Source organism: Geospiza fortis, unplaced genomic scaffold (assembly GCF_000277835.1).
Source record: "Geospiza fortis unplaced genomic scaffold, GeoFor_1.0 scaffold166, whole genome shotgun sequence".
Lineage (NCBI taxonomy): Eukaryota > Metazoa > Chordata > Aves > Passeriformes > Thraupidae > Geospiza > Geospiza fortis.
Window position 1 is genome coordinate 8,591,443 of NW_005054310.1, and position 22,901 is coordinate 8,614,343.

The following is a 22,901-nucleotide window of genomic DNA, read 5'->3' on the forward strand; positions in this document are numbered from 1 at the left end:
CAATGTCTGACAAAAAAATAAACATGCTGTCAACTTTGCATTTTAGTGGCTAACAGAAACAGAAGAAAAACAAATTCTTCAGATAAGCATTAAACGCACAAACTTCCTAAAATTATGGCATTTTATCTTGCCATGGTCAACACAATTCTTCATCAACATATAAAAAATTAAAACGTACTCTGAAGACACATATGCATGTGTTTAACAGTGTTTATAAACACCTTCCTCCCTGCACCCCAGGACATGTCCTCATGACTGATTTCTCCTTTGTGTATTTAATAGTTTGTAGTGTCAGGCCGTAATATGCTAGATTGGTGTTTACTCTAAACAGATGTTTGAGTATCTATGTAATTTTACTGAAATATTCCTTACACAGGCACTAAATTTCTGGTACACATTGGCTGTGGTGAAATACAGCGTGTACCGACTGAATTATATTTCTTCTGTTCCACAGAGAACTCTATATGTCTCAGTTTCTGTATTTATAAGTCTCCAAAACATTTTGACATTCTTTGAAGGAAGTAGGCTTCCTAAATGTTTGCTTTAAAGTTCCCTTCCTGAATCCACTTTTAGATGTGTTTCTTCTGAAAACAACCTTGCTGGAATGCTGCCCACACTTAGCTTTATAAATGCCAATGCAAACCTGATTATATGCATGTAAAATGTATGTGCATATGGAATATAATCAAAAGGAACTAGACTGATGTTAAAGAAATATAAATATAATATATAAATATATTTATATAAATATATAAACATAAAAATATATATAAACCTAAGCATAAGCAGAAATAGAAATAGAAATAGAAATAGAAATAGAAATAGAAATAGAAATAGAAATAGAAATAGAAATGTGTGGGTTTTGAAATTTTTCCTGGTTACTACTACATGACACAGTGTTACAGAATACTTGCCATTTTATATGTATTGAGAGAGTTTAACGAATTGTAAGTAAAAATGTGGACCTGAATTTTATTTCTGCTGGAAAAAAAGAGGTCACAAAAAGGGGAAAATCAATTATGATTGCCTTGATGAGATTTCTTCTTCAAAGTTTGTCAGATTATAAGTTTCTCTGCGTTGGTTGAGGTGATGAAGTTTTTCCGCTGTTAGGGATCTAAAGAAGCCCAAGGCTCCCGTCCCCAAGAGCTTATGCCTTTGTTGTTAGACTTTTACGTTTGTGTCTTTGCAGCAGCTGGAATTTTCTTGTTCTCCGTGGTGGGGGCAATCCTCAGGACTCATTTCATACCTCTTCCATAACGATGCTTTGGAAAAGCCAGTCTTTTTCTATATTTGCTGTCATAAACACTGATTCAGTACAATGGCCACCATAACCTGCTTACAGACCTAGCACCACTGAAAGGGCAATACTAGTTACCTTAAATCCCCCCTATTTGTTCTGCCTTCCAATTTGTCTAGATGCTGTGTGTTTTCCTCCTTTTCCTTTCATTTCCCACAGAGTTGCAAGGCTATTTTGAGACAATAGTAAACTTAATTCAAATTCTGACTGCAAGTTGACCTAAGTCATTGAAACCAGGTCAGTGACAGGTGAATGAAGGTCTCTCTTTCAGAATCAATGACCTGTGATTTCAAGAGACATCATTCTGATGGCCAGTAAAATACATATTGCTATTGGAAATATGTGTGGTTCTCTGTGTTAACAGAGTAGCTTATTATCAAAGGGCAAGTACTTTTCCCTAATATGTAGCCACTACCATATTTTTATAGCTCCTCTTTCTGCTCCCCAAGGTCTATAAAAATAAAAGGAAAAAATTTGAAATGGCTCTTTTTTTCCAAAATTCTCCCCCCTTTTTTTGAGAAAAATAAAAAATAACTATACAGAGAGCCAGTATTACGATGTTATGAATAGTAAGTTTCTGATTGTCAAATGAAATAACCCATATGTGATTATAATGTATAATGTAAAAGCATAAAGAAACAAAGAAAATGAAACAGCTTGGGTGATTTAAATAGATTACAGAAAAACCTTCTCAAGGCTTTCCTGAAAGGCCAAAAAAAAAAGTTTATCTTCACCTCCAAACATTTTCTGTAAGTTTGCCTTCTTCATGTGCCAAATCCTGACCCAATTACCTGCTGAAGCACTGTCTTCTACAGGATACCAAATTGAAAAGTAGCACCTGCATTTCCACATCATGAGCTGTTACTGGTTAACCTCTATGTTAGAAATAAAAACAGCGGAGGAAGGAGGTATTTTGCTTGTCCACCTCTGTTTACATATATAATCCCACTATTGTAAAAAATTGTGATACTGACTTCCTAATAGTTATGGTATTAGTCACTAAGCAAAAAAGGCCAGATAAAAAATGGCAGAAAACTAATTGATTTTTAAAAATGTGGTCTACTTGAGGTTTTGTATTTTGTTCAGCTATATAGATCTAATAAGGTCATACAAGAATAATGAATTAGAAGTACTCAGAATTCAAATGTTAAGAAATCAAATTTGGAAATTATTTACCTTTAGAATACAAACCCAGGTATTATTTTCCTAATTTGTTTACATATTAGTGGGAAAAGATTGATATTAAGAATTAACCATAGAAAATAACTGAATATGGGGAAAAAAATGTGTGTGAGTAAGATGAGTACTGACTATTTTGGGTCTATGTAGCCTGCAGGAGAGGAGAGGAGAAAAAGCTACTGACAACTTAGGTAAATCAGTAAATTTTTTGACATAATATAAAGAAATATAGGCTTGTGTTCCCAGTCATAATACCACAACAAAAGAGGATGTTCATGAATACATTAGGAGAATTATGAGAGGATTATGAGCATAGTTGTGATTTTACCAGGCACGCTTGGGCATTCTCCTCTGGGCTAAGAAACTGTTGTGAAAGGAAACTATTGCATTTTTTCCCCCCACATGGCAAGTCTCAATTTTTGATACATAAACACATAAACACTAAAATTTTGTCACATTGCCCTCTCTAAATGATGAGAAAAGAGTTTCAAAAAAGTTAAAAATCCTTTTTTTTTTAACATTTGCAGTACTCTTTCTTCTACAACCTCTTTCTAATATAATTATTCTAGTTCCAGAAGTTCTCCTTCTTGTTTTCTTTCTTTTTTTTTTGTGTTTCCTTTCTCTTCTTGCAATACAGGAAGGGGTCTGTATTAAAAAAAAAGTAACTTTCCCATCAGTTGAAAAATATATTGTTATTAGGTATAAAACTGAGAATGACATTTTAAAAATTCTTTGGTTTTATATCAAACAGACAAGCTCTTTACAAAGAGTGAAAACTAACATTTTGCAGTCAGATAAAAACTGAAGAGAAAGAATTAAATATTTCTCTTAGCTATGGGGTATATTCCACATCAGAGGCTCTCTCTGGATAGGGCTTTTCCCTGGGGAGGTCTAGATGCCAGGCTTTATTTGTATTTCTAAAAAGAGTACATTGCCTACTACCTTTGTGATACAGGCAGGCTTTACATAAAGTGCCCCAGAGCTTCCTGGGGTCCCAGTTCTCCAGGCAACCACCCCGGGACTAGCTTGGAACATGTTATGGCTCCTGGCCAGCTCATAAATCTGTGTGCCTTTCCTGCAGAATTTAGAGAAAAAGAACAAGGTGAAGTGGTGTATCGTGGGTCTCATCTTGAGATTCTGGAAGTGGAAAATGACTGAAGAAATGTGTACTTGCTCTAGGCAGTGGGAGAGTGTTCCCAGGCTGATATTTTATGAACACGTAGAGAAATATGCTTTGATATTTTTCATGTGGAAAAGTATAAAAAAAAAGCTATTTCAGTTGAAAGGGACATGCACATCACATCTGGCTACCTGAACAATTCAGGGCTGATCAAATTAAAACATGTAAATCACAACATTGTCTAAATGTCTCTGAAACACTTGTAGGCTTGGACACCTCTCTAGGAAGCCTGTTCCAATGTTTGACAATCGTCTTGGTCAAGAAAAGCTTCCTGGTGTTCAGTCTAAACCCTCCCTGGTGCAGTGTTGAGCCATTGCACAGTAATTTAACGGTACCTTGTTCTCAGTCTTTTAGTTTTATTTGGTAGAACTGCCTGTGGAATGAAGCTTAGTTTAACACTAAATTGTGGTTAAATTATGTGGGGTAGAATTTACTGGACTTTGCTTGGGTTAGGACTCTCTAGAGTGCGATAATTAGCCCAAGGTCTAGACTGTCTTTTTACTTTTAGATAGAATTGTTCCATTCCAGACCACAGTTGATTTTGTTCTAAGTCTGATAAAGTCTTCTGGAGGTGCTTATGTTTCTCAAAAAATCTAGAGGAAAAGTACCATGACTAACTTAGCCCCTAATGTTTAGATATTTAATGTTAAATAGGAAGCAGCTAGCTTAGATAATTTAGTCACCTGGATGTGGTCTTCAGCAGGGAGATGACCATAAAGGCCCATTCATTCTTTGTCCGTTTGGGAAGCTTTGGACTTTGACACCTATCAAATGCAATATATTATAATATAATAAGAGTTTAAAAAATGCTCTTATTCTGAAGGTACACAGCTGTGAGCTAAATTAGTGACTCATACTATGATGAGCAACATGTCCAGTATCTACTACTCACTAAAAATTGGCAACAGTGTGTGTTTCAGAATGTTGGTGTAATACTAATAATAATAATATAAATTAACAACAATGGAAAAATCAGATACATCGTAGATATTGATTATTAACCCCTGAATATCTCTAGAAATTGAAAGCGAATAATGTTTTCCTATAAACAAGGGAAAGAAGTATTTTCAGCCGGGTTATAAAGGGCTATGGTCTGGAAATGAGCATTCAGCTTCTGGAATAGCTGAGCACCTACACTTTTAAGAAGGGCTGAAGGAACTGCAATGTGGAGGAAAGCAAACTGCAGAACAGAAAGAAATCAATACCTAGTATATTACGATGTAAGTATATGCCAAACTAATAGCAGAAATAGAGTACTGCAATAAAATAAAATAAATATTACAAGGGCAGAGAGAAATAAAAGAGAAATATTACAGAGCCAAAAATAAATCCATAGTGAGCATATTTATCTACATTCCAAATCCAAATCTGCATTCCAAATCAATACCAGAGACAGACAACTGGTGTGAAAAGAACAGAAATATTGCCAGGATGCTGAGAAATCTATACTCATACTGAGAGCATCTATACCTTCAAAAACAATAGAGGAGAGAACCTGAACTCAGTTATGTGAAATATTCCAATTTGTCTAATTTTACATTATGGCTTCCAGAATTTAAAGAAAACTCAAAATTGAATAAGATCCTTGGAAAAATAGAAAATTTACTGTCTGAACACAACAACTGGCTTCATTTGAAGCCAAACTGTGTTCGGTATGTGCATCACACTGCTCTCAATCAATGCAGTTTTGTTGCTATTTGTAAATACTGCTTACATTTTTACTCTATCACCTCTTTCTCACTTGCAGATGCTGAGTTGTTGCTAAATGAATTACAACTGGTGAAATGAGAGACAGTAATCTTATTTATGTTTCAATTTATAAAGTATGCTGTTCATAACCCTTTCAGCATGAGGAATGGAAGGACCCTTGTTTGGTACCTTTACATTTTGGTGGGCTACTCAGATTCCCAGTATCAAGAGGTAGCATAAAATGGTGACTCAATTGCTATCAGTGCTGTCATAACTGCTGCTTGAGTAAGACAACAACAACAACAACAACAACAACAACAACAACAACAACATAATAATAATAATTACAAGAGAGCTAAAATGTGTCACTGGATATGAAAGGAGAATGGCATTTTTCTTGTAACTGAGCCTTACTTAGCGTTAGCAATGCAGCAATGTTAGTTGTTGGTCTGTACTTCAGACAAGCAACAGATCCATAGGTTCTTTAAGTGTTACTGTTTCTTCTGCCAAAGTTAAAAAATGTGGTAGCTTTTTCCTTCATGTCTTTGTTCCTCTTCCTCCTCCAGGTTTTTCAGAAACAGCAGTAGTAATGATATGGGATTAGAAAAAGCAGAAATTCATCATCTAAATACAATGTATAGGCTATTCCAGGATGTTTCTGGTAGGCAGAGTGTATGGTAGTTGTGCTCAGTGACTGCTAAAAAGCAGTGTATTTCTCACATGACGTGTTTTACAGTGTAAAAATGCTACTAACTTACATGACATAAAAAAATTTGACCACTGAGAAATGTGAAATAATTGTAGGATAGATGAATGATCTGCCATGTGTCAGGTACAGGAAGTACTTTTCCTACTATTATGCAAGGGGTTTTATAATTGAAGAAACCACCTCACTGTAAAACTACATTGCTCCTCTGCCTCACTTCAGAGCCTCTGTATAGACTCCTCAGCTCCTAGTTTAATTTAAAATGAAGATTTATTGGAACAATGTACATATATACAGTGACCAGCAATACCTGGAGGTTCATAAAAATGATGTGATTGCAATATAAGTGAGTGCACAAACTGTAGCAAAATATTACCCATGGAAAAGAGTGATTGCACTTGTGACAGCCTCTTTGTTGCTATGGTATCTCTTTCCATGCCTTTGGCTAATCTGTCACTAGAAGAAATTTGCAGCTGTCTCAGCATGTTTCTCTTTGCTAACTCAGAGACCACTGTATCTAATCTGTCATTAAAATAGCAATAAGTGGTATGCACATATTTTCTAAGAATAAATACAAGTTTTAGGGCACAAATAAGCTGGTAATGGAAATAGGATGACATTTTCTTAGGTCAAGCTGGACTTTTGTATTATTAATCAGTAATTATTGTTTTGATCTAGCCCCACAGTTCTTTCATTTTGAAACTTTGTATTTTTTGTAGGGCACCTAAACACTAATCTTTTGGAACACTTGGACATTTTTAAGGAAATAGTTATCATGCCAGCCAACACATGTTAAAAGGAGTCATCAGTATTTAGGGCTATGCAATTTGCTGATTTTCCTAAGAATAGCTTTTATTTAGCAAATTTGCTTCTTTAATGTGAAGTCATTGTGCCTAGCTCTACCCTAAGTAAAGTTGTGAGTCTCCATTTGGCAGGAGTCTAGGCCTACAGCTTGCTGATGTTCCTTTGTGGTCACAGAAATCTAGACATGTCATGGTGCTTTCTCCAGAAGCAATGTACTCTGAAATATCTGCAAAAGAGCAATTATGGAATAAAAGATTAAAGGAAGAAGTGTTGTGGTGTGAAATGCAATAAGCAAAGTAACAGACTGAAAGGTCAGTAAAACTTGTTGGGCAGGTTAAGATAATCCAAGCATTGAAATCCCAAGACATTTTCAATCTCAAATTTTGTTTAGTTCTGTTCTGAGTCCTATAGATACTGAAATGAAGAGGGAAAGTGAGTAACATCAAAAGAGAGAATGGATTAAAGGCAATATTCACAGATACAGATCTTTTGAAAAGAGGGAGCCTGATTATGAATTACCTTGTTATATCTCCCTGTGAATACACTGAGTGTAGTCTCAAGCTATTCATAAGAGGCAATATAATTTTTTTGGTGAGTAGACACACTATAGAAATAATGAAAAATGAAATGTTTTGCAATCCCTTCATCACATCCACAGCATAGTAGTATATGCTGTAGTTTATGCATTTTTGTCAGGAAATAGTTTTTCTGAAGGTAAGACTGCAGCTAGCATGCATTGTAAGGCACCATTTAAGCTTCTCTAGAACCTGAATACTGACAGAATTACATTCCAATCAAAGCAAACTATTCAATATTTAAAGAAAAATGCAATTAGATTTCAACTGCATGTCATTAATTACTAACCAGTGATTTTTGCAACCATTGCTTCCTTCCTTGTGAAAATCCTCCAATTAATCTGTCCAGCCAAGATGTTTTCTGCCTTTGTCCCAAAAGATTTAACTTGTGATTTACTTTTTTTATTCTTCTGCTTTGTCCTTTGCTGGCATGTTTGAGATATTGACCTCATGTCTGAAAAATAATTTTCTGCCTCTGTGATGGAAAATAAGAACAAGTTCTTAAGGCTGTTTGTTAATGACTGGTTTTCTTCAATTCATTCACCCCGTGAATTTCCACTTTTCCAATGTTCTGACACCAAAATCAAAGTGTTTCCACTTCCATTTGCAGCTTCATTCTGCCAGTCTCTTTGCCATTCACAGCTGTGCAAAAATGTCCCTTTTGAATATCTCTAGTCCTTTTAAATTTTCTTGGAAAGTTTTTGTCAGCTTCTAATACCTCAGAAATTACTGTTCAAGATGATATTCCAATGCCAGTATCATGTGAGTCATGCTGGCATGCTCTAAAACTAGTGCTTCTTTTTTGTCTCACCCTCCTTTTTAGCCTGTAGGGGCTTCTTTGGATCATTTCTGCAAGTCAGAAATGATATATTTCTGGTCAGAGAGACCAGGATATTCTGAAACCTCACATGATCTGCTGCCTAAATAGCTTCAGGCAGAATTTTTTCCCGGGGAATTGGCACAGGCTTCACAAACTCTGCATCACTGCTTAGTTACAGAAATGTACGAGGCTGACCCTCAATTGTTCAAAAGGTAATGCTTTCATTTCTTCAAAACAACATAGTTTTCTTGAGGTATTTCCTTACTCATTAGGACTAATTATAGAAAACATCAGAAACACCCCCTTGGTGCAGCTCTGCTTTTCTGCCTTCTTATAGGGAAGGAAATGAAAAATAACCACTATGAAGTGGAGAATCAGAGCATTCTGAGCCTACAGAGTCACAGAGTTGGAAGAGTGAACAACTCTCAAACCAACTGAAATGAGATTACTCAGACATTATTCCCTTGCATAGCAAAGTGAGCATGGTTGTAGATCTTAACTATTTCTCCCTAAGAATAATGAAGATAGTCCTATCCTTTGTTAAAACTCTTCTAAACAAAGAAAAAGTTCAGGCAGGAATAAGAGGAAGATTGCTGTCTATAGCTAAATTAATAAAGAAAACAACCAACATAGAGTTAATTTCCATGAGAATTTCAAAATTGCTCATTTTTTAAATGACTTGTAGTTTACTCTTCTACCACCCTGGTGAACACCAAGTCAGTTTCAGGAAAGACTACTGTAGTGTATAGAGAAAATACTCCAAAGGACTTTCCATGTTCTATAAACTCAGCTTTCTTCTACTTCATTATTAAAATACAAAGATGATCCCTTATTAGATATTACAGTCCTGATTATCATCCATCACCTTCCATATCTGCAGTGATAAACGCCATAGAACTCTGAAGTGCAGATTCTGGTTGAAGCAACAAAAGACCCCATCCACCAGGGCTTATTTCTATGATGAAACCTGTAAAATTATGTTGGCAAGAACAAACAAAAGTTTGACTCCAGTTTATGAAGATCAATTGGTTCTCAAGGAAATAATGCATTGTGTCTAATCAACATGTATCTACAAATTCAGTAGTAATAGGTCTGAGAATTTTAATAGAGCTGCAGTTTTGTCTCTTCAGATTGCAAAATGTTGGAAGATAAATTACTGATGCCATCCAGAAGAACTTGTTTCTTCATCCTGAATTCAAACTTTGTGGCTTAGGAACATGTTCCTGCCAAAGGAAGACCAAAGGACTGTATCTCTGCTCATGCTGTCTCCATTTCAGGCAAATGCACTCCAAAATCAGATTAGCTGTTCTAGAAATTTGACATCTGTCTGTCCTGATTCCTTGTTACCTTTTCAGAGTCACCTTGGAAAATACAAACTTCTCATCTTCAAGGCATCATTCCAATTCCACTTGCTAATAAGTTTTATTCCTCATTCATGAAGAACAAAAAGGGAGCAGGAGACTTTATCCTAGAATGCAACTTGACAAATTTGAAGCCTATTTCTTGGAAAGCCAATTACTTTTTCAAAGCTCAATTGGGAAATTGCCAGAATCCTTTTTCTTTCTCGCAACCTTGAAGCACATTATTGGTATTTACATTCCTGAAATTTGAAGGCAACAACCTCTTCTGAGCCTTTTGGTCTTTCCCTCATTACATGAGATTTTAGAATACCAGAGTCGAATTGCAATTAGCTACTTTGATTCATTCATACTTTGTCTTAGGTCACATTCTATTTAGAGAAGATAATGAGAAAATGCATATATGAAGACAACTGGACATGTTCTATAAGGAAGACAATTTAAATTGAATACCACAGTAGATTCTTAGTTGAAACTCCTAGCATTCATTTTTATCTTTGACAGAATACTTATTTTCTGTTCACTGTGAAGTTCAAAAATAATATCCAGATGATCCTGAGTACAGAAATGTTATAAGGTATTGTAACTTTCACCTGTATGTCTCCATAATGCTCAAGCAAGAAATCATTTACTTATTAAACTGACAGTACTTGTTCTTTTCATCTTTGACCAAGATGACTACAACTATTGGGAATCAGAAACCATAATCTTGACTATGTCTTAGTGAAAGAGGCTTTATATGTTGTTTTCCTGGGCAGCAAAACAACTTATTGTTCAGCCTCTGGGTGAAAAGCCATGTCTTCATTTTTCACAGTTCTATTAGGACTTGAGAAAAGATATCAAAGATTTTTCTGAAATCCTCCAGATCTGCCACCTTTCTTCTCTTTCTTGTCTTTCTTATCTGTTTTGGACTAATGGCATGATGGGTACTCATGCAGGAGAAGGTTAAAATTCGATTTCCTGAAATTAATTTTATATTCTCTGAAATGGTACCCACTACTCTGTCAGTACCCATTTTTAAGCCAAAATTTCTCCAAGCACAGAAGTCTTTTCTTCATGTGGAAATTCTAAATGGATGAAAAGAGAAAGGAAAATGATCAAAGGGATTCAAGTTGATGACTGATTCATTGTTTTTAAATAATTTTTCCTTCCTGGATATTGGTTCTGTTGTTTTCTAACTTGTTTTTTAGTTATCTTATATTCCCTCAGCTATGGCAGTATTCCTGGAGACAAATGTGAATGCACTTCCTCAAAATGCCAGCAGTGGAAGCTGGTAAGCAAGTGGGGAAAAATCACCAGAGAAATCTCTGAAGCTTGGGACAAAGGCAGAAAACACATCAGTACTACACTAACAGAACAGCAGGTACTCTTATAGAGAAGATAAAATTACAGGTAAGGAAATAATTTACATTTCTATTTTGAACTTGTCCAAATGGCTTGTTACTCTCCATTCAAAATACCAGGAAAAACCCTGCAGCGTAAAATTTGAAGATGAAAAAGATCTCAAATTTGATTAACTTGGACTACCTGATTTTTTAGTGGGGATAATTGGAAGTTCTGACCTAATTTCTAGAAAAATATATTAAAATATGAAAATTCTTCATGCCTATTAGACAGTTTAGAACCTCAGTCTAGTTTTAAAACAAGGCTGGATTTGAGTTTTTTAAATTCGTTTTGCTTTTTTGTATCTAGAATGTAAACACAGGAAAATGATTGTTATAGGTTTTCCTTTCCAATCAGAAGCCTTTTCCATAGGTAAGTGAAGTCAGATAAAGCCAAAGACAGAAGGACTCTGTTCCCATCTCTCCATTAACACTTACTTCCTGACAGGATAACATGACTCTTTTTTATGCTTCAGCTTCCTCATATGTTGAAAGGAAATAGGTTATTTTTATCTCCCAGTTGGGATGATTAGGCAGGATAAGTGGTGTAGAAGAGAAAAAAATTACACTTTTGTAATTAATTGTCTTGTAGTCTTTTATGCCGCCATGCTGCTGTCCCACTATGGAGTTATGAGCACCATAAAAACCTCAAGAGGATATATCCTTGTCTGAATTGCTGCAGTTATTATCTGTTACAGAAAGTAAAATAAGGTTTTTGTTTAAGTCTTCTTTTAATTTAAAATTGTTGTCTGTAAATGAAACATTGTGTTACATTAAATAATTCTACCATAAACTCTGTTCTACTGAGTTACAGAAACATTTAAGAAAATTAGGGTATGTTCAATACAGTGGCATAATCTTTTGGAAGACAGTAATAATGAGTACATAGGAAGGACTAATGAATTGGATTTAGCCTTGACGTAACTCATAAATCTTCATCAACGATTCTCCATCATAACTGTCCCAGTGAGTTGTACCAATTAATTGTATTTTGTAAACTATCCAGTTCAAGGAAGTCTGAACACAGGACAATATTAATTGATTTCATAGTATTCAAATATGTAGAGATTTTATTTAAGAAAGAAAGTTTTGAAATTTTGAGTTTAATCTTGTATATTTTCAATGATCTGCAGCATGATATTTAAGAGAAAAGGGTTAAGAAAATATAAGAAAAAAACTTCAAGAAATTTGAACATCTTGAGATCTTGAACAATTTGAGATCTTGAGATGTTGTGTGTCACATCAGAAGCAATTATTATTGGCAGGTTCAAAATCTATCTCAAATATCTATATAAAGAACTATCTGTCTGAATTGAATATTGTCTTTTGAAATGTGTCCTCTGTTATTTTAGAGTGTTTCCTGTAACCTTCTAATTTTTTTTTTTACTTTAAACATATATGAGGAGAACACACTCAAGTCTTTCATTTTGAAGGAATTGTCTTCTGACTTCATGACTCCGTTCTGTGCCACAGGTCTATGTATGAACTTATTCTCAAAGAACTTTTCAATTACTGTTTTGTCATACTTAAATTTTGCTGATTACTTTCAGAAATGAGTATAATCTATCAGTTTCTATTGCTTTTTGGTTTGACTTTGAGTATGTTTGGGTATTTTAAAGACCATGCACTTTTCCTAAGAGAGTTTTCTCTGATCCTGAAATGTTTTAACCTGTCATTTTTTATTTATCCTTGTAAGTTAAAAAAATATTCCAACTATCCCAGTTTTGTTTTCTGTAACTAATTTCATAACAGTGTAGTACTTGACATGTGTTTGTTTCTTAGGCAAACGTGTAAAACTCCTCAAGTCCGAATGGAGAAGTAGAGAAAGGAGGTTTCTGCTGTGCCTGATGACAATTTTTGTTTTTTCCACACACAAAAAATATTCTGGCTCCACGTTGGGGCACTAGTTGTGATGAATCCTAGTCTTGGTCGGATTCTAAGGAAGGGCCAGAACGTTCGTTGAGGAATAAAGACTCAAACCACTCCAGAAAATGTGTTCCAGCCCCGGTTTATTACTCACAGAACAGCAGGTGTGTACAAATACAGGTTTACACAGTATTAAAAGGAATTATTGTACCTTACTCCTCATTGCAGTTGCTTAGTTTGCTGCGGACATTAAAGACTTGTGGCTCATTTGGGCAGAGTTTCTGGAGGGTGGTTGGAGAGATTCTGACTGTGCTACTAAGCAGCCTCAGAGCGTTACTTGAATGCTTCTGGGAGCCCTAAAATATCTTCACACTCTTGACTTTCAAAGATGGACTTAGTTGGTAAGCTTAAGTTACTCACTCTCATGGGAAAACAGCAGATGCTCTGGAGAACAGCACTTGGAAGAGAAGTCCATCTTAATACATCCAGTCTGGTGTGGCATCTCTAGTTGAAAGCTCAGTATCACATACTGAATTACTTAAATTTCATTAAAAACCCTAAGAAGTGGGTATTTTCATTATATTCCTAAGACAGGCTAGAAGCTGTCTATCTGTCTTAAAACTGTGTTAAAGGTGAAGACCCTTATCATTTACAGGAACATATGCCATGCTCTGAGATATTTTTCCATTACCTACTTTACTAGTCCTACCCTTCAGACTATTTGAAGTAAGTGGAAAGATCACTTTACATGGGAAAGGTTTCTAAAGACTTTTAGTTTCAATTAAAATTTTTAACACTGACTGTCTAGATCTTCACTTTACCACCAAAAATTTCCAGCTGAAATCCTTAAAAGCAGTGAGAAATAAAGGAGTACAGCTATATTTCAAATTTCATTGCATGAAATGCGTTTTCAGAATGTTTGTCTCTCTATAATGGAAGTCCTAAGTGCAGGAACTATCAAAAGTGCAGTTCTGATTAGTCACTATGCAATAAAAATATGAAAGAATTATAAGGTTTTAGAGTCTCATGGTTATCAAAGAACTGGGAGCCTTTTGAGTCATGTCCTGGGAAATACTCTTTTTAATTAATAAAATGAGCTACTCATAGCTCCTGAAGGACAAGCGTGAGGATCAAGAATTCTAAACTGCTTAGCAGGCTTGGGAACATGTTTAGATTAATACTTTTCATACTGCAGTGCCTAAAATAAAACTAAGGGAACAATTTGAAGCTCTTGAGTCCTTAAATAAAAAGTTAGGTAGGATCAAAATTTTATAAACAGGAATGAAACATTTGATGACTTGAAGTAGTGTCTTCCAATACATAACCTTCTCTGAAGGTAAGTGAATCTGTGTAGTTATCATTAAATATCTGCTTTCCAGACTGCTCAAAAAGTAACTCAAATTTTGCCTTTTGTCATTAGCCCAGTCAAAGGGCTGTCTGTAATACTAAAATAAGGGTCTGTGTCCTCATTAATGGTTTTCTCTTGCAGTTCCCTTAAAATGTGCTTGAGTCACCTTCATTTCTCAGCCTTTTGAAATGGTTCTTCCTCCCTCCAGAAACCCAGTTATCTAGCAATGAAGACCCAAATCCACATCTACCTACTGTAAAGGGTCTATACATATACGAGCCCTATTCCAAAAAGGTCCTTAACATCTTTTTTGTCCACTTTCCCCAGTACATTGGAACATAACTGACATGATTGTCCATCTGTGAGGAGACTGTGAACCTGTCCTTTATTAACATTTGCGAAAGTACTTAGGATTATCACTGGTACAAGATAATAGTGCTAGAACAGAAGCATTTTCCAAGCTTACAAGTTGAACTGTTTCAGTGAATGAACAGGCACAAGTGGCAATGCAAGCTGTCATTTGCTTTCACAAGCGATGTATGAATGATAGTGCATGGCAAACACACTGCATGGATTTTAAAGTTCCAGGAAATAGTGTGCTTCCATCTGTCAAAAGATCCATTTCCAACCTCAACCTCATTCTCAGAGAGCATGAGTAGAGAAAATGCACTGGCAGATGTTTGTTTCTGGTTATATGGGCCCTGTTTCCACACTGTAGTATTTATATTAAGTTCTCGCTACCACAACAAAATTATTTATGTTCTAGAAAAAAAAAGACTGATATAGCCCTCCTGAGTTCATTCCTTTTTAGAAAAGGTTTGCTAAAGAATCGCTTTGTTCGTAATTTTATTAAATTTTTTGTGGTGTTTTGCCTACAGTTTAAGAAAGGATACCGCAATAATGACACAAAATGGACAGATATATACTCCATACAAACAAGGGCTGTTTTGGTATGGGATCTTTGTCTTTTCTCCAGCACTTGGAGGACAATCCATTGTAGGCATTTCTTCAAGCCATTACTTATGGCTTTTGTCATTCCCTGTATTTAGCATATCTCATGTTGGTTATTAAATAAATTTGTGAGACCCCTTTTATTTTTGCTTGAAATCCCCATACCATTTTTGTTTCCCAGAGGCTTTTAATATTTTAGAGAAAAATGGCAGGGGTGCCAAGTCAGCTTTGTCTCATGAAATTACGTTTAGCTCAGGGTGAGCTATTAATTGCTTTCACAAAAAAATAATTTCCTTTCTGTGTCTTATGTATCTCAAGAAAAAAAGAAAAGAAAAAGACAGCCTGAGTATGCTTAGACGACATGACCTATGATCACACACAATCCTCTATAGTTGATGGAACAGCTCTAATTTAAAAGAAAAAATTCTCTATTAAGTACTTTCTGTTTCTTTGGAGAAAACCCAGAACAGAGGGCCCATCCATTCCATGTGGAATCATTTGTCAAGGCAAGAAACATTGGCTTAAAAATTTTACCTTTTCTGCATTTGCATTGATACACAGCCCTGTCTTCCACTCCAACTCTCCTCACACACTAAAATCACTTTACTGTGCATGATGGAAAAGAGAGTGAATTAAATTGCAAGGGGAGATATAAAAAGGCAAGTTGCTACCTTTCAAGTGCTTGACTTTGCAAACTTTAGAGTCAGTTTTCCATATGGATTTTGTGTATGGCTTATGATAAACACCGAAAAAAATTCAAAAAGCTGCCAGTCAAAAAATAGTAATGTATAAGTTGTGTTATGAAATTTTCCAGCACACACTTAATTTCAATAGACCATATATTGTTATCTGTTTTATTCTAACATTATTATATAATAATTAATTATGTGCCTAATTTTGGATGCAGAAGCTATTCTGTAGCTAGCTAATGATTTGTGATATATTTGCTTCTGTGAAGAAACAGAAGAATTTTACTATACCTAATTGGGTTCTGTAACTTTGATGCTCAGGTGCTTGACTTTAGGGAGAAGTGCTTTACTATTCAGGGAATATTCTCTCAGCCATTCTTTACATCCTACAGTCTTGATGTTTCTTCCTTTCTCTTCTAAGGCAGAAGAAAGTCCTGAGTAAAAGTATCAGACTTAGTTTTTATTGAAAATCTATTCTAATGGAATAAAAAATATTATCTGCTGTATTCATCCACTGTGTGGATTTCACAAATGAGGATATTTTTTCACCCATTGTTGTTGTCCAGAAAAATCTCTTGAGGCTGGTAGCTTTTCTAATGTGATGTCATGAGATCTTTTAATGTCTGATCCATTCTGCATTATCCTGGCAAAAAGATTTTACCCAAAGACTCAGTTTGTTCTGAACATTTAGTAAGCAGAATAATGTAGAAATCTTCAGGTGAATTTAATTATATATTGTTGTGTTAAAATAAGACAAGGGAGTCCACATACAATTACAGCCAGTTTACAGCAGCCACTCACTAATTTAAATTAAAAAGTCTGCAACTGCACAGTAATTAAGCTTTAATTGCATATTTAGGACAAGAAAATGAAGAGAATCTAATGTGGTGTATTTATGATATAACAACAATGTGAGAAAATTTATTATTATAAAGAGAGTAATGGCATTCCAAGAATGAACAAATTAATTCAAATCAACACATAGGATGCTAAAGGTTTCGTGTACTTTTAAAATTTGTATTGTTAATTTTCCATACATATTAATTATTAGCTGAAAACTTGATTTGCATGCTTCGGGGTGTTATTGTTCTCTAAGGCTTTTAAAGATCAGACATGTATTGTTATTGGTCCCTCTTTTCCTATGAAGGTCTTTGGCACAATACCTTAATACCTTACTTCCCAGACACTTGAATCAAATAGCATTTACTATATCCAAAATGAAGCATTTCTGCGATTACCATCACTAGGTATTAGCTAAAATTTCATTGCTTCTGTATGAAACTGCCTTTAATATCCAAGAGGTTTATTCACTCCCTGATGTGTATGGTGTATGGATATATACCTTCCATTAATGTTGATGTGCAATCTATGCTTGAACACAAGAAGTATTAACATCATACATAGAGGCAAATGTGGACCACTAATATATATATGTGTGTGTGTGTGTGTGTGTGTGTGTGTATGTAGGTGAGTGACCTGATATAGAGCAGAAATCTGAATGGCTATCTGCTCTTTTTTTTTTCTTATTTTTATCACCTATCTAATTTATGTAACAGTGTATGTTACTTTCATGGGGATGTTTTCACCACAGGGTTGTAGTGCTAGGCGGCCTGCAGATTATGATTTTACTGACTTTTCTGTGATTGAAAGCACATTTGCACTTCAAAACAGGCATGTAACTGAGCAGTCAGGTGTGTGCAAAAATACCATTTTTGTTATTTGAAGTTTATCACCTTAGCCCATGCATAGATCTGTGTGTAATAGAAATAACACATCACAGGATAGTTGAGATTGGAATGCAGCTCTGAAAGTGCCACCCCCTGGCTCAAGTAGAGACATCTAAAGCCTGTAAGGGCAAGACAGCTTTTGAATATCTTCAATAGTGGAGCCCACAATCTCCCTGGACAAAATGTGCTAGTACTCAGTCACCCTCACAGTAAAAAACTTTCTTCTGAGAGGAAGCCATCTGTGTTGGCTTGTTCTCAGTTTCTTGCCTGCTGCTGGGCACCACTTTCTGGTTCCATTTTCTTGCCCCCCTTTCTTCACATATTTGTACACATTGATGTGTTTCCCCTGAGCCTTCTCTTTTTCAAGTTGAACAATTCCAGTGCTCTCAGCCTTTCCTCATATGAGATGCTCCTGTGTCTTATTTGCCTTAGTGGCTCTTTATTGGATAGACAGATAGGTAGAGATAGATATAAATATAGAGACATGTATCACAAATGAAGCCAGTAAAATTCCACCTGTGGATAGTATCAGAAGATGTGTATTTTACATTGTGTAGCTCAGTGGCACCTGGTTCTATGAGCAGAATTCCAGCTTGCTACAATAAAGCAAAAAAAAAATACAATAAGATGGTGCATCAGCCTTTTGAGCTTTGGTGCAGGGCGCAGAAATATGTTGCCTGACTGTTAAATTAATTCTTTATTATTTTTTCGGGCAATCTTCCACTTTAGAAGGGACCACATGAGACTGTTTCCAACAGCAAGACCAAAGCAAAATAAAAGCAGTGTAATAAATAAACCTGTGTATCATAAAAATCACGAAGCACAATTTTATTATTGCCTCAAGTGCAGTTCCTAGAAACAACTCTGTGGAGAAGGCAAACCGAAGTAATGAACTCCTTGAACAGTCTGTTTAATATTCTGTTTGTTGTACGGTTATGCTCTGCAGAGCTGACAAGAGCTGTATGCAAACAGTTTTGCTGAGGGCAAAAGAATGTTTCATCATTAAGGAGCATGACCCTTCTCTCTGTGATCAAAATGAAAAGCATATGCCCCTTGATGTCATAAAGTGTTGTGACCATTCCAATGAGTTGTTCCTCAAGCCTTGGAATGTTTCCCCCGACAGAGTTTGATATTAAAAGATTACGTGATGATTAATTTTATCCACTGACACAGCAGAAATATTCCTCAAAGTTAAGTTTCTTTGATACAACACATTTTTTCTTTTAAAGTTTAAAATCCAAATCAGTTAGAGGGAAAGTCCAATTATTGTGAAATGCTTTGTCCTTTGTCCCCCACTCTTTCTTTGTGGTCCTTCTGTTTCCTTCTTGTTTCATGTTAGGCTGGGTGAAACCACTCTAAATTAAATCCTCTATAATTTTTTACTTTGTGAATAATAGGATTTCTATCTCTACTTAATTTTGGCATGATTTTTGTCCTGTTTCTCCACTAGGTGATTATTGCTTGCTAAGATACATTAAGCCTTTAAAAGGACATTGCCTTTTCCAACCTAAATGATTTTATGGTGTTATGATTGATTTGTAAAGATGCATGGAAAGAATGGAAGAATACAGCTCCAGTATCAGTCACTGTATACTCAGTAGCTAACATTTAAAAAGCATAGTTACTATATAGAACTTTTAACTGCAATAAAAAAAGAATAACAGAAAACATAAATTTGTGGGTTGGCAATTCATGATTTTATTGTATTTTTAAGCATGATCACATTTCAATTTTTCCTTGTCAAATCCTATTCTCACTAAACACTTAAAAACACAATTTAAGTTGGGGAGCAATGCCATTTAATATCATTGGGGTTTATTCCCTTATTTGAAAACAATTAAAAGACGTTTGCTGGACAGAGATCTTACACTTCAGACTCAGTTTCCAGTACTTCAGAAACAGATTCACTATGCCCAATTTCTGATTTTCTCATTTTCTTTTTCTTTACAGGTAACCCGATAGCTAAAGACAAATCAAGCCAGTCTCAAGGCTGATAACATTAAATACAACACATAGGAATTTCATTCATCCAGGCAATCCTTGAAGTGAAATTTTATACTGCTGGGGTGTATCCTTCAGAATCAACTGTTTCAATGAGAGCCTGGCTTGCAATCAGCAACAGCCTTGAGATCAAAACTACTGGAAAGTTATTTTGAACTTCCGTGTCACAAATATTTGAACTGATTGAACTGTGTACACTTGTAGAATTACACTTGCTGAGGAATTTGCAGCTGTAATCATGAGCTAATATTCTAAAGGTGCAGAAAAGCAGCAAACTTTTGAGTTCTCTGCGGCAGAACAGTGGCTTTTCATCTTGAAGTCAAACTCTGAAATGTATTGGATCCTTCACTCTGAAATGATCCTTGGTCCACTGTTTAGATTGCTGGTGGGACTGCACACTGCTTTAATTAAATTTCTGTTGCAGAAATTGTCCTCAAGCATGGCACAGTTTTAGACATTTTTATTTGTGTTCTAATCTTGCAGCTCTCAAAGGTACATATTTCAACATCTTGAAGTTGCTTTGTTATAGGAATGGAATTATATATCCATTGTTAATAATTATTGTTGACAAGTAATAGTTATCTGAATACATCAGTCATATTAGAATGTATAGTCAGGTTGACATGTTTCCCTAAGGCTAACCAACTACTGCAGCTTAACAGTTAAAGAAAATAGTGGTCAAAACTCAATTACCACTTCCATCATAAGGCATTTTATATCCTTAATATATGCATTTCGATTTAGTTTGAAGGAAATGGGTGTTCCCAATATGTACTTTACTTTCCTAACCTTTAATTCATTTAAATTGATGGTAAGAAGTCAATTACAGTATTTCATCCCTTTTTTACAAAGATAAGCAGGGATGTAAATGAGTTTTGCAGTTATGATATTGGATGGTAATCATTCAGAATTTTTGTCTTTTTATTAAAAAATAAAATCTCTTGCTTGAACCTAAATACTGATGGATGCTTATGTAGATGTCTGCTCAGTCTGTTTGCCATAAAGGAAAAAGTCCTAGTGCTCTCCCAGTTTTACACTTCATGGGTATTTTGCTTGCATACAGTCATCCAATTCAGATCTGTTTTGTTAGAAATTATTGAACTTTGAAATGTGTTGTTACATGAAAAAAAATCCTCAATATTTGAAGGCCTTAAGCATCTTTGAGCTTTTTTCTAAGTTATTACAGAATGTATAATTTTATACTCCATTTAATGTATATTGGACCATCTGTAATGTTGATACAAAAGAAATTTGGCAATTCCTTTTAGTGACACTGCATAAACACATTGACTAGAGGGAGTTCTGACTGTATGCTTTGGTGGATTGAAATGAAAGCCACATGCACTTAATGGCAGTCAAAAATACATAGAAGTAAGCTTGTTTAAGTCTGTGGTTATCAAACACAGCAAAAAAAAAAACAACCCAAAAATAGAAAAAAAACCTTAAATAGAAAGAAAAAAAAGGAATAGAAAGAAATGGTTTAATCATTACAAGCCATTGACATGGCTAGTTTAGTTATATATTAAGTTCTGTGGATGAACACCCCGGTGAGCTCTGCCTGTCGCTGTAGCCCCTGCTGTTCCAAAACCATTTCATTACCTCTGCTGTATTATTGCACAGGAGAGCTTAAATAAAATAAATGACTGCTGGGAATAAAACTGAGAAGTATATTCTATCATTTTGCTGGGAAATAATAAGAAATATGTTGACAGAAAAATATCTTATTTTCTGATTAAAATTTAATTAGAATAAACCGTTTGTAGCAGAAACTAAGTCTCTTGGTATTTTAGGATGGATTAGTATTATATGGATTTGTGCTAAGAGGTTCAGGATGGAAGGAACATCTTAAAGAGGTTGTCTGGGACAGTGCAAAGCGTAAGTGTGCTGTTTTGTAAAATCTAAATATGACCTCTATTTGGTCGAAAATCTACATCATGCTTCTCAATACTTGTTTTCTTTGTTTCCTTGTTCTTAAACAGCGCTGAAAATACTGTATTATATACAAGTGTAACACATGCATACCAATAAATGAAAATAAATGGATTTTCAAATATACTGAATAGATTCTCTGCAGTAGATTAATGTTGTGACTATTCATAGCAAGTGAATAAAATTGTAATATAAAATAGAGTTCCCTATATGGATGTGTGCATTGGAGATCTGTTTACTCATGGAACAAAATAATTTTTTGGTGAATAAGAATCTCAAAGGTTTTATTAACTTTATATTTCCTGCCTCTTTGAAATGTCCTTTTTTGAAAGGAACTGATACCTATGGGAAATTCTGGTGGGTGTACTGTTTTCAGTTCAGATTGAATAAATTTTTTTCTTCACAAAATATGAATCCTGAAAAATTATCATTTAGGTGTTTTAAGTAGCAACAAGACATGGTAGACAATCCTGAAAAAGTAATATTTCAGGTTAATTTGTGGAACTGTTTAAAAGAAAAGAAAAAAGCCAGTTACTCAGATCTGCTTGTGCACCTTGAAGCAAGCTGGGAGCCACAGTTCAGGTGTCCATAGTGCAGGTTTAATGCTCCTTTAAAAATGGAGTACAGGTGACGGGCTCAGCTATGTGCGTTCATGTAAGAATGTGAATTGCTTCAATTAATAATTTATTCATTTATATAATATTTTCTAGATTGTTTCATCTGATTGCAAAGTTATCAGGCATTAGGATCAGATCCATATTACTCTTTGAATTAAGTAATCATCAAGAATGCTGAACTGCAGAATATGAAGTTCTGCAGTTCCAAGTGGCAGTGCATTGAGAGAGGAAGAAAGATCACTGCTTTGTGGTACCTCTCACAGTTGGATGTATTCGATCAGTTCAGCAAAGCACAAAAGGAAGTCCTGATATGAATCTCAATGAAAAAAAAATCATATTGGATCAAATCTAAAATAAAGCTTAAAAAACCATTCAAGTCTACATCTTGGTTGTATGTGGTTTATTGGTCATAAAGAATGTTAACCTTTTGAAACAGCACTGCTCCAGATAACACTGTTACTACCTATAAATAAACCTATTGTGCTATATATTTTCAATTCCTGTATTTATCCTGTATCTTTTAGATCTTGACTCCTTCAGCTCTGCTTAGAATGTTACTGGTGTAGCATTTCAGTACTTCACCAAACGAATGCAGTTCTGTTTTGTTAGGAGTCTATATGCTTTAGGAGTACATCAGATGCATTTATTTTGAAAGTAAAGAATCTGATATAAAGTATTTAAGTTTTCTAGTTTTCATGAAAATATATGCAGGGATTTTTTGCTCATTATAATTGTACAGCTGGCTTTTATAATTTCTAGGTAATGCATGAAAGTCTGTAACAA

At 35.0% G+C, this 22,901-nt stretch overlaps 1 protein-coding gene across 2 annotated transcripts in view; it reads left to right on the plus strand.

Annotated features, from left to right (window-relative positions):
* TAFA2 (TAFA chemokine like family member 2) overlaps positions 1–22,623 on the plus strand; it is a 51,282-nt gene extending 28,659 nt beyond the window's left edge. The window contains exons 4-7 of one of the 2 annotated variants that reach the window (XM_031055571.1): positions 10,799–11,000; positions 12,397–12,463; positions 12,773–13,020; positions 19,522–22,623. In XM_031055571.1, the coding sequence (XP_030911431.1) occupies positions 10,799–10,885 (87 nt within the window). In that variant the 3' untranslated portion in view covers positions 10,886–11,000; positions 12,397–12,463; positions 12,773–13,020; positions 19,522–22,623. The remainder of the gene's footprint in view (positions 1–10,798; positions 11,001–12,396; positions 12,464–12,772; positions 13,021–19,521) is intronic. The other variant, XM_005419249.2, reaches the window with a different exon arrangement.
* The last annotated feature ends 278 nt before the right edge of the window (positions 22,624–22,901 follow it).